Source organism: Vanellus vanellus (assembly GCF_965231255.1).
Source record: "Vanellus vanellus genome assembly, contig: HAP1_SCAFFOLD_59, whole genome shotgun sequence".
In the NCBI taxonomy this organism is placed as follows: Eukaryota; Metazoa; Chordata; class Aves; order Charadriiformes; family Charadriidae; genus Vanellus; species Vanellus vanellus.
Genome location: NW_028127359.1, coordinates 1,167,846 through 1,179,620, shown reverse-complemented (window position 1 = coordinate 1,179,620; position 11,775 = coordinate 1,167,846). Strand labels below are relative to the sequence as shown.

The 11,775-nt window shown below is 47.5% G+C and overlaps 1 protein-coding gene across 1 annotated transcript; it reads right to left on the bottom strand.

Annotated features, from left to right (window-relative positions):
* Positions 1 to 1,528: 1,528 nt before the first annotated feature.
* Positions 1,529 to 10,579, bottom strand: LOC309685341 (E3 ubiquitin-protein ligase TRIM36-like; the record flags this gene model as incomplete). The annotated part of the gene is given in 8 exon segments (XM_082501119.1): positions 1,529 to 1,826; positions 2,112 to 2,405; positions 2,948 to 3,072; positions 3,724 to 3,977; positions 4,910 to 4,936; positions 4,940 to 5,005; positions 6,085 to 6,231; positions 10,547 to 10,579. Coding segments are annotated over 8 exon segments (1,244 nt in total), but the record flags the coding sequence as incomplete, so codon positions are not given.
* Positions 10,580 to 11,775: the final 1,196 nt, after the last annotated feature.

The window sequence follows — 11,775 nt, the reverse complement described above, 5'->3', positions numbered from 1 at the left end:
CCCGGGAGGAGAGGACAACCCCGAAGAAAAGGTCCCCTTGCCGCCCTCCACCAGCAGCGGTGGGATGGGTGCAGGGACCCTCCTGCCATCGGCTTATCCCGTCCCCTGCGGGAGCCTTTTTCTGCAGCAAACCGACCCAAAACGACAACGGCACGTTGGTGCTTCTTGCTAAATGGGGAGGGGGGAGAAAAACAAATCTATCAGTTTGCTCTGTAAGGATGGAAGCAGCGCATCCCCAAACAGGGCCAAAATCAGGCGGCTTTTACAGGATGGGGTTTTGCAAAGCTGCTGGTGCCAGTACCCCATGGTGACGGTCAGAGGGGGAAGAAACTGGTTGAGCCCTTAAAAAGAGGAAAAGAAAAAGGCTCGGAGGAAGGGAAAGGTGCAGTGCCGGGGTTTCCTTGCTGCTGTTCCTCCGGGATGCCCGTGCGCGTCCCCTCCACGCTGCCCTCCGGGCAGGACCGTGCTCGCTGCTCCGGCTCTGCCTCCCTGGAGGGGAAAGGTCCCGGCGCAGGAGAGTCCCCATCTCTCCCCCCTTCCCAAAAGAAACTTTAATTACCGGAGAGGTACATTATTACGCCGGTGACCCACAGTGGCTGTGGGGCTGGGGGGCTGTGGTACCAGCCCTATTGCTGCCCTACCCTTAAAATGGAATTATACACTTCTAATATAGGACAATTTGGTTTTCTTTTTTCCATTTTGTTTTCCTCCCTGTAAAAGGAGGGAGCGGGGCTGAGCTTCGCTCCCTCCTGGCAGGGACCGGGAGAAATGAGAAAATCAGGATCTAATTTCTCATTTTTCAAAAAGTCTCCATCTGACTTTCAGAAGCTTGAGACACTGGCGTTTTTATAATTTCAGTATGTTATACAGCAGAAGGCCAACACTTTTGTTAGATTCATGAAAAAGTTAAGAGCCCCTGGGAGATAGCCTCCCAGCCTGCAGTTCCTAGACACATCCAGGCTTACTACAACTGTAATTGAGAGCTGGAAATCTTTTTGCTGGTTTATCCACTGCACTTTGGCTTGTGCTCAGTAGCACTCCAGTGTCATATGCAAATCTATAGCCTGGGATGAGCCAGTGACTTGGAATCCACCATGACGCAAGCTACAGCAAAGACACACAGATATGCACAGTGAACATTGTACCTCTGAGTGGCTGCCAAACCTAGTATGCTAAGGGAATTAAGGCAGAATCTTACTATTGACAACTAAGCATTGCTTCAATCTTGCAAATGATGCTTTTTTTTCTCTTTTTTAACCTTCTTGCTTTAACTGACATATCTTGATATCTGTAGAAACCCGATTTCTTTCCCAGAAAGAAAGAAAATAGGACTCTGGACAATTAGAACATCTTCCTACTAATAGTAGAGGATGAACAGGACAACCTGCTTACACTATATCCTTCAAGCCACTTCCCACTGCTTAGGTTCATCTTGTATACTAATTGAGACCAGGCTCGCTCTTAATTTATTTTTTAAAAAGCCATCTCCTTATACAAAACATGTATTAAGCAAGAGTCTGCAATTTACCTTGGGCTGGTCACATCATGGGTATTATGGAACAACTTCTGTATCTTGTTGCTAGAAACAACTCCCACTTTCACCAGGTAGGAATAGGCTTCCACGTGAAAAGCCCAGAAGCGCTTCCCTTTGGCAATCCCGGTGTCGCCAATGATGTAATCCAGGGTTGCGTAGCATCCGACCTGCATGCGCTCAGACCCCAGCAGTAGAGGAAATCCAGCCCTACTTTCCACAGAGGTTCTTCCTGGGTTCAGCAGGAGACGTTCACTGTTGTACCCGCATTTGTCATCAAAAAGAAAACTGAGAACTGAAAAACAGCATCCCAAAAAATTTTCTCTTAGTTAAGTATTTCTGTGCTTATAAACTATATTTTAAGTCATACTGGCACTAGAATTCCTCGCTTTTAAAGGCTACCAGGAACATTATGCAAGCTAACACAGTCTCAGTATGCTACCTACTTAACCTGTTTGTTAACAGTGCTTTTAAACATTTATACAACCGGTAACAGTGTAGTAGAAGTCTGGGAGCTACTGGAAACCACCTACAGCTCTTAACACCACCAGCAGCTCGTGGACATAAGAAAACCCAATACCTGGGGCTGGAGGCGTACGCAAGATAACTTCTCGGCTCCAAGGGCTAGAGATGGATCCTTTATATCCTCGAACTCTGAAGGCATAGCTGCTGTCGTCATCGAGATCAGATATTACTTTGCTCTTGCTGCAAACTTCGATCTCCTGCCACGTTGTACTCTCCTCTTCTCTATGAAGCTTATGATACTCAAGAACATAGATATCAGCTGAGTCTGTCTTCCCAGGGCATTCCCAACTGATCAGAGCTTTGTTGTACATTTTGCTCTGCTCTTCATTGATTTCTGGTATTTCTAGACCTGGAATGACAGAGATTCAGGAGAAAAAAACCTCAAATGTAGATACATGTTGTTTTAGAATTAAACACAGAAGCCCTTTGTTGAGTGGCTACAGCACTGGGGGGACAGTGGGGGGGGGGGAATCTGACTCAGTCAAAGAGTGCAGATGAGGACGGGTCTGTTCATGCACTTAAATCCTTTCTGGTTTTACTTTGAAAGTTGTATTATTTATTTTTGCTGGCAACTAAAAAACCATATAAAACCCTATTCTTTTCTGTCATGCAATCACGACAAAAAGCTGCTAGGAAGACCTAGTATTACTTAACTACAATATTTTGGAAGCCAATGTAAACTGGTTCTGAATGCCATGGCATCTTAGCTTCTTTATCAAAGCTGAAGCTAGCATTGCTGCCAGGTAATGCCTTGAGAATCACAGAGGCAGAAGGGACAATGCAAGTCACAAGATTGAGTTCTGCAACTGCAGCCCTGCACAAGTTTTGCCTCTTTCCAGAGAAGCCCTTAAAGCTATAACTCAAGAAAGACATGATGCTCTCATAATTTACCATTGGAATGGAAGGACAAGTCACCAAGGATCTCTTCTTGCTTGGCTATGTCCATCACAAAGTCCTCGAAAGTAGTTTCAGCTGCTGGCTTGAAGCTCTTCAGAGATTCAGTAGCTTTTTGGATTCTGAAAGCACAGAAGCAGAGGGATGGCAGAAGAGGGAAAAAGGAATTCACATGGGTGCATTCCTTAAAGCAAAACCGCTAGGTTTTGCTTTAAAAAAAGTTCTCTTTTCAGGTACTTACTCACGTGTCCCAGAAACTTGTCTCTCTAGACAGAATTAAAATGCAAAATTTAAAGGCCTTTTGTACATCAGTGTAAAGATAACTAACAGGGAATCTTTTGGTTGGCAGAGCATTTTAACAATTTGGGGCATTACATTCAAAGAACAAAATAGGTGTGAAGCGCTAATGGAGCACAACTATTCAGATCAAAGAGTTTAAAGCCAGAAGAGACCTGTTAGATTAACTTGCAAATACCCGATGCAATCTCTGAGCAAAGGACTGTATCAGTGAGCTGAATGGGTTACCCTTCCACTGCAGTCCTACTGAAGAAGGCTAGGCGTTGGCGCAGGACAGAGCCCCTCCTCTGGGCTGTTTTTTAACGCACACTGTAATATAGGAATTTCTACTGAATGGTACCGGGACCGCCTCTGAGGCTCTGCAACACAAAGTACTTGCATTCCGTACTTTCCTAGCAGGTGTCCAAAGAATATGACTGACCAGACATCCCTGGAACAGTACCTGTACCTCAAACGGAAGATAATTAATAAGATACCTGACATGAAGTTGTTTTGCTGTTTGAACAAAACAAGATGGATCGGTTTCTTTAAGCAGTTCTTGAGCAAGTCCTACAAGGCCATTATTTTCCAGGAGCCCTTGAGATTCTTCTGCTTGTGTTTGCAATTTTTCCAGCCTTAAATTCTTAGAAGCTTCAATTGCCCTAAGAGCTGCGGATTTCTTCTCTTCCAGGACATGAGATAATTTCTCAAAACTCTGAGATGCTTCTTCTTTAGCTCTTTCACTGTTGCACTAGGAGGGAACAAAAGACATTTTAGACGGATCCCACAGCACTGTGGCTGTGTACAGAAATGTACTTAGGGTTGTTCAAGAGATCAGAGCAAACTAGTCATCTGTTTGACTGACAAGACTAACGAGCTTTGTTATGCTCTTCAACACTGAAAATGCAATCAGCACTGCACCCAAGCTAGTAAGCGTCTCCTACGTTAACACAGAGAGGAAAGAGCAGGAAATTATTCCTCCGATTATGTATTGAGTTACGCACAGCGTTTGTCTAAATAGTTCATGGAAAAGCACTGTAAAAGCAAGTCAGCGTCTGAAGTCTTCATGCCCAAGACCTAGGTGCTCTTCCACCTTCCCCAGTCACCCTGAACTGGGAGTCCAGCCCAGTTTCTCCCCTATGCCCTGTAGTGCCACCTCTGATGAGTGCCCTGGATAAAAGGAACTATGAAGCACAAAGGCCATCTGCAGCAAGATACAGGCAGGGCCAGGAGCTCCTGCCAATTTTTGCCATTGCGTTTTTCCGCTCGTATGTGAGCTCCCAGCTCTGACTCTTCTGCAGGGAGATTTTGCCCTTAATTCTGACTTCACTGCAACATCCTCAAGGTAAACAGACAGCATAAATTGTGCAGCACCACTCATATGCAAGAGCTGTAAGTCTAACCCACCTCTCTTTGGGTAAGGTATCAAATAAGCTTTATGTCAATTAAATTCACAGCAGCACCCAAAACTTAACTTCCCTCTGTAGGTTGCCCAAATTTCCCACACTGTCAGGATTAGGTCTTACCGTCTGTGACTCAGAACCAACACAAACTGTTCAGAAATGGTTTTGCTGGCTAACAAAAAAAAACCCCAAAGGATCTGGAACACTTCACTGTTCCATTTGGAGTCCCTGCTGTGTCCTTGCAAGGTCCATCCCCAGACAACCCACAAGCCACTCTCACCTCTGTTTCTTTCAGCAGCAGATCCAGCTACGTGATGCGAGCTTTCACCTGGCTCTCCTTACTGATGAGGTACTCGATATCTTTTGAAAGCTTCTCCTGTTAAAATAAAACAGCAAACTGGCAGGCAGAACAAGGGCATCCCACCCAAACTGACAACAAGCACAGGTGGGCCACCCAGCCAGCACTCAGTTTCTGTAGTTACGAGGACAAGAGCCTGCCATCAGTTATGAGCAGCAACCCTGCGGAGAACTGCTCAGTGACCCGCCATGACTGGCCCGGGACATCAGGCCACTGCCATGTGCAGGACTGGTGGCACAGCCTCTGAGGAGAAGAGGTGACAGCCTCAGCTGGCTCATCCTTCCCCAGCCACAGCAGTCACCTTCTCTCTTAGGCTAGGAACACGAGTCTTCAAGACATTACCAGAACTAATAGAAAAGCCTCATAGGTTATTAACTCATCTGTAGTAAGGTTTGCTAGAAAAATGAGTGGTTGGAAACTTGAACTTAGGAGTGTCTCTGCACTTCCTTAGTTGCAAGAGTTAACAGCTGTACAGGAAAAGCCTTGCAAACAGGCGAGGAGGCCAAAGAGCAGAAGGCAGGCTGGGATGGGCTTTTTTTTTTTTTTCCTCTCCTGTGAGCAAGAGAGGAAGCAAAGGAAGAAGAGGAGGCAGCAGCAATCATTCTTTAATAACAAAGCAGTGTTTGCAAGTCTGCCCTGTTGTATGGTGCTTAGGGAATCAACAGCTCTGCAACTTCAAAAACATACAGCGTCCCAGCAGATAACTGCCGATGCAGATTCTTCAGGAGTGCTTCTGAAGTATAAGCTAACCCAAGCCACAAGGACACTTGCCTTAAAAAAGCCAGATTGTAAACCATTAACTTCTTAAACCTTCTGCATTGGTCAGTACTGATGCACAGTTGGCTAACATAAGGTGGAAGCGCTTTTAAGGGGTTCTGTTTGAAGCCTCATAGAAAATATAGTTTAGTTTCTTAGCCGCACACTATGTCACACTAATATATACATTAACAGATGTTGCACAGCAGCATGCCTCATGACTCGTTCAGTGTCCTCCAAACACACGTCCTGGCATCCTGCCAGGGGAAGTTTGCCCTTAAACCCGAGGCTCAGTGCTCTTCCCCCTTCTTAAGGCCAGGTCCAACAATATTTACTTTTACCTTAAAGGTTTTGTAGGCAGTGCTTATGGTTGTTACTCTGTGGTTTGCATGACATCCACCCGGTTTACATAGACGACAAACAGGCCTTCTGCAGATTTCACAGTACATGTTTACCCTCTCCATTTCATGTTCTGGACACATCAAAATCTGGAAGAAAAAAAAAGAGAGCAGAGAGAATGCAGGTGTCCTTCCAAAAACTGAGGTGCTCAACAAACCACCAAAACACTCAATTATCCCACAGCAGCGTCTGACTTATCAGTGGGTATTTTTTATATTCTGTTTATCTTCCACCTTTTACATTTGTCCATGCCAGTGAAAGCCAGCAGATGAAAACAAACAGTTTCACCAGGTTTACAGTGAGTGAACCTGTAGCAATGTCTGTGTACACATCACATAGCCTCCATACTGCAATCAACCATTTTGCTAATCCCTGAAGCTGTCTGCACACCTCAAGCTCCCCGCACTCCAGTTCGGAGATGTAAATGCAATACAGAACATGTCCACCCTGTCAAATTTAACCCTGTTCACACCGGCATCTCTTGAAACAGCTATGAACTGTTTCTTAAAGCAAGAGTTGACATAATACTGTAATGACTGAGGTCTAAGCTAGACTCTGACCAGCCACATAGCCATTGCTCTTGGAGCAACAAATGAAACGCAGCCACCACCACCAGTCACAGCCATCTTAAAGACAAAAGGCCCCAGTGTTTCAATTTTTCTGTCTGACTCCAATTACAAGTTGCTCATGCTGAGCGCTAATTCCAGCAACAGCTTAAACAGCACTGTAAAAAACCTGGTGTTCACTAAAACTCATCTTTCAAAAACTGAGCGTGTTGAAATAACTGCTCAAAGAGGGAAAAAGTGCCGCTCAACTCCAAGATCATGCAACAGATAAAGCCATCTAAAAGGCACATAAAGTAGCATAAACACGGACACTCAAAGCTAAGGTTGCAGACCATCTCCAAAACCAACTCTCAAGCTCCAAATGTTATCTTAGGCTATGGTGAAAAGCCCAAAGACAAAGGAAATGTTCAGGAAAATTAGCTGTGCAGGCAGACATCTCCAAAAACTGCAGTCATGCTGTTAGTCTGTGGAAGCAGTTTTTCCACAGCAGTGCACAGTCACACCTAACGGAAACTGCACACTTTTATTCATCTCCTCGTGTAAGTAAGAATTACAGCCTGCAAGCTAGAGACCGAAGAGGTCAGCAGATTACCTCGTCTAGTTCTCTCAGAATTCAAGAACAATCAGCCCAGTATCTGCTTCTCCCATCCCCACCACACACGTTACAAAGTGCTCTCCAGTCTGGTTGTGAATGAAAGCGGGTTTATGAAAGGTGGGTTAACCTTGACCAGCAGCCAGACAACAACCAAGCTGCTCACTCGCTCCCCCTCCTCAAGATGATACGAGGGGAAAGATGATCATGGGTCAAAACAAAGACAGGGAAATCACTTACAAATTATCAGTTCATTGCCAAGTCAAGTAGACTTGGATAGTCAGAAACTATGACTAAATATTTTAGACCATTCCCCCACCCCACTTTTTTTTTTTTTTTCCCTAGGCTCAAATTACTCCTTCATTTGCATTTGCATTTCTTCTTCTCACTCCCGCCTGGAGAGGCACACGAGGGATGGGAAATGGAGGATTACAGTCAGTGCATAACACTCCATCTCTGCTACTCCTTCCTCATTATAAGTTTCCTCTCTTCATCACAGGTCCTCTCCACAGGAGACCAAGGTGTTTGTGGCCAAGGGGATCTGTTCTCATTTCTTTCTGTCTTACTTTTGTCCTCTACACTCACAGAATGGGTGAGGTTGGAAGGCACCTCTGGAGACCGTGTAGTCCAAGCCCCAGCTGAGGCAGGGTCAGCTACAGCAGGTTGCTCAGGACCTTCTCTCGGTGGGTTTTGAATAACTCCGTTATTAGAGACTCCACCACCTCTCTGAGACACCTGTTCCAGTGTTTGTTCACCCTCAAAATTCAAAGCTCACTGGGAACTCCTGAGGCTTTGGAAGATCTCCATTGGTGGAGAGTTAACAACCTCTTTGGGCGGTTGCAGTGTTCCAGTGGTTCCAGAGTTTGACAACCTTCCGAGTCTACTCACTGGGAACTCCTGAGGTACAGTTGGCTCCCTTGCCTTCATTCCCTCCCATCAGGCATTGAGACACCTTAATAAGGTCTCCCTGAGCCATTTTTTCTCCAGACTGAACAGCCCCAGATCTCTCAGCCTGAAGAGGACTTCAGGTGTGTAGGGGCCATCGTGTCTACAGGCAGGTCCATGAAACTCTCCACGACAGCGGAGACAGGAGATGTGATGGGACACCGTACCACAGACCTATGGCACATCCTCCGCTTGAACGGCAGGTAACCGTGGCTGAAGAAGACACCAGAGGGGAAGGAAACACTGGAAACTCTTGGGGAGAGTGAAAGAGGGAACGGGGAAGGAGGGCTAAGACAACAGTGACAGGAAAGGAGAAGAGACAAATTGTCCCTTCCCAGGGGCGGGCTCACAGGGGGCGGGCTCACAGGACACAGCCAAGGGGGGTGAAGATGTCCATAAGAGCGTCCCACCCTGTGCCTGAGCTCTGCTTCCAGCAACAATGGCCCAAGGAGCTGCTCAGACATGCAAGTTTATGCACCTACCTTCAGACAGCGCTGAGTAAGAAAGCAAGGCCTGGAGTTACTAGGAACCAATTAAGGAAGCTAATTATGGCCTTCAAGCATGAACTGAAGTCCTCCAACTTCTCCAATAACCAAAGCACCCACTGAACCTTGCTCCCAGACAGAACCGCTGTCCTGAGGATAACAGTTATTGCCCACCATGTCAGGGATGAGGTGGACTCTCCTTCCCAGGCCCAAGGGGGTTAAACCCACACCTTAGACTGAAATAACGACTTTTCAGAGCAGCACTGGCACAGTTGGAAGCCCATCATCACCTGAAGGGCTCTGAGCTTTGCACCAGGCCAGTGCCCCTGGACGCCACGGCCGCGGCATGAGGAAGCAGTGACTCGGGGCACTTACAGTCACCGTGAGGTTCTCCCAGGTGATGCCAGACACATTGATCTTGTTGCTCTCCCAGAACTGCAGGGTTTCGTTGCTGGGATGGGTCGGTGCCTCACCCTTACAGCTGGGAGGAGAGAAGCCAAGACAGAGGTGAGGGGAAGGCGATGGACGTGCAGCCCTGAGCTCCTGCCAAGGGGCAGCGGCACTTTAGGAGGAAGAAACCCACTAGGAGATGGTGAGGAAGTCCAGCTTGCTGTGCGTGTGCACAGGGTAGGCCTCTCGCAGGTGACTCAGCTTCTCCAGAGCCTCATAGATGAAGATGATGCAGATGAGGGAGGCGAAGGCTTCTTCGGTGAAGCGGGTGATGTAGCACACCAAAGAGCTAGCGTCAGTGGCCACCAGCACCATGCAGAAGAAGGCGGTCCACAGCCCAATGCACGCCGTAGAGAGAGGTAGAAGAGTGCGTAGTCCCTGGGAAAGCAAAAGAAAACGCAGGGTGGAAAGGGCAGCAAGAGGCTCCGAGCCGTGCCTTCCTTTGGGGAAAGTCGGCAGCAATTCAGGAGCGTGTCAAGGCTGCGCATGGTAAATGCAGTTTCCACGTCCTACGACAGACAGCCTCGGGGCTGCGGTGCAGGGTGTGGGCCCGCAGGAGGAGAGGCCAATTATTTAATTATCATTCTTTAACAATTACCTTGTGTTAATGCCTCGGAGGCTAATTGAGGTCAGGTCCCTGTTGTGGAAGGTAGTGTTCTCCCACATCACCCCGATGCCCTAACAGCGAAACCGGCTGGGTTTGCACCCAGTTACCTGCTGCCAGCAAGTTGGGGCTTCATAATAAATTTAATTGCAATAAGAGGGGTTAATCTCCCATCACAGTTGCCACAACAAAAAGACTGTCATGGAAAATATCCATTTTGCCTGAAAAGCTCCTGCTTTTTCAAAAATCATCAAAACATTTGACCAGAAAACTGTTTGGATATGTGGGTAAAATATATTTCCACTTCCAGCAAAAAACATGCAAAAAAGTGCCCGAGTTTGTACTGAGAGGAAAGCAAATCTTCCCTCATTCCCAAACCAGAGTCATTTGTCTCATCTTCCCTGTGCAGCCCATCTCGGGCATCCATATCCTTGTGGTTTCTCCTCCTCCTGCTCTTTCACTTTAACTCTAAAAACCCTGAACCACCCATCCATCCTTCAGAGACCGAGGGCTCCTGCACCGTCACATACTAAAGCAGCAGCGCGTGATGTCTGTGACACAGAAGACAACTTAAATCTACCAACTACCACTAAGAAAAACATCTTTTCTCCATCCCTGCCTTCTTCTGAAGGCGCTCGCAGCACCTGGCCGCAGCAGCCAGCCTTACTTGCAGAATTTGTAGAGGATCTTCTCGAACACGAGGACGGGGCCGGTGCTGCCGAGGATGGCGAGAGGTTGGCCAGCAAAGAGGAAATACACCACACTGGTCATGGATGTGCCCAGCAGCGACTCCATGGCACTCTGTCCAGGGAAGAGAGGCAGCAGCGAGTAATTAAATCATTAGAGGGAAAACCACAAGTGCAAATTCACTCCAGCAAGGACTTTTGCATGAGTGTTGTCCTCCCTCGTGCCACCCAACAGAGAGAGGTGCTCACTATGTGGCTGTTGGTCGCCTCCCCCAGCAGTCCCCCAAAGGTGATTGATGACGGGGGACATGCAGGCACAGTAGAGGAAGAGGAAGGATGCCAGACACTGCAGGCTCAGACCATCCCGAAAGTCACTCCAGAACCAGGGGGCTTTTCGCTTCACATCCCGGATCAAACCTCCAAAGAGCCTGGAGGAAGGAAAAAAAATTAAACCATTTTCGTGGAAGACCACGTTAAGTTTTCTTGGCTGAGGAAGGACAATCGCAAGCACAGAGTAACTTCCGTTGCTAAAAAGAAGTCTCCTTCTCCCATTTTAGCCCCAGTAGAAACTGAGGCATACAAAAAAAACACAGAATCACAGAATAGTCAGGGTTGGAAGGGACCTCTGGAGATCATCTAGTCCAACCCCCCTGCCAGAGCAGGGTCACCTACAACAGGTTGCACAGGACAGTGTCCAGGCGGGTTTTGAACATCTCCAGAGTGGGAGACTCCACAACCTCTCTGGGCAGCCTGTTCCAGTGCTCCACTACCCTCAAACTGAAGAAGTTCCTCCTCATGTTAAGATGGAACTTCCTATGTTCAAGCTTGTGCCCATTACCCCTCGTCCTATCAATGGGCACCACTGAAAAAAGACTCCTCCCATCCCTCTGGCATCCTCCCTTTAAGTATTTGAAAGCATTAATAAGATCCCCCCTCATTCTTCTTTTCTCTACACTAAAGAGACCCAAGTTCCTCAGCCTTTCCTCATATGAAAGATGTTCTAATCCCCTAATCATCTTCGTAGCCCTTTGCTGGACCCTCTCCAGCAGATCCCTGTCTTTCTTGAACTGGGGAGCCCAGAACTGGACGCAGTACTCCAGATGCGGCCTCACCAGGGCAGAGTAGAGGGGGAGGATGACCTCCCTCCACCTGCTGGCCACACTCTTTTTGATGCACCCCAGGATGCCATTGGCCCTCTTGGCCACCAGGGCACATTGCTGGCTCATGGTCATCCTGTTGTCCACCAGGACTCCCAGGTCCCTTTCCACAGAGCTGCTCTCCAGGAGAGAGTCAGCCCCCAACCTG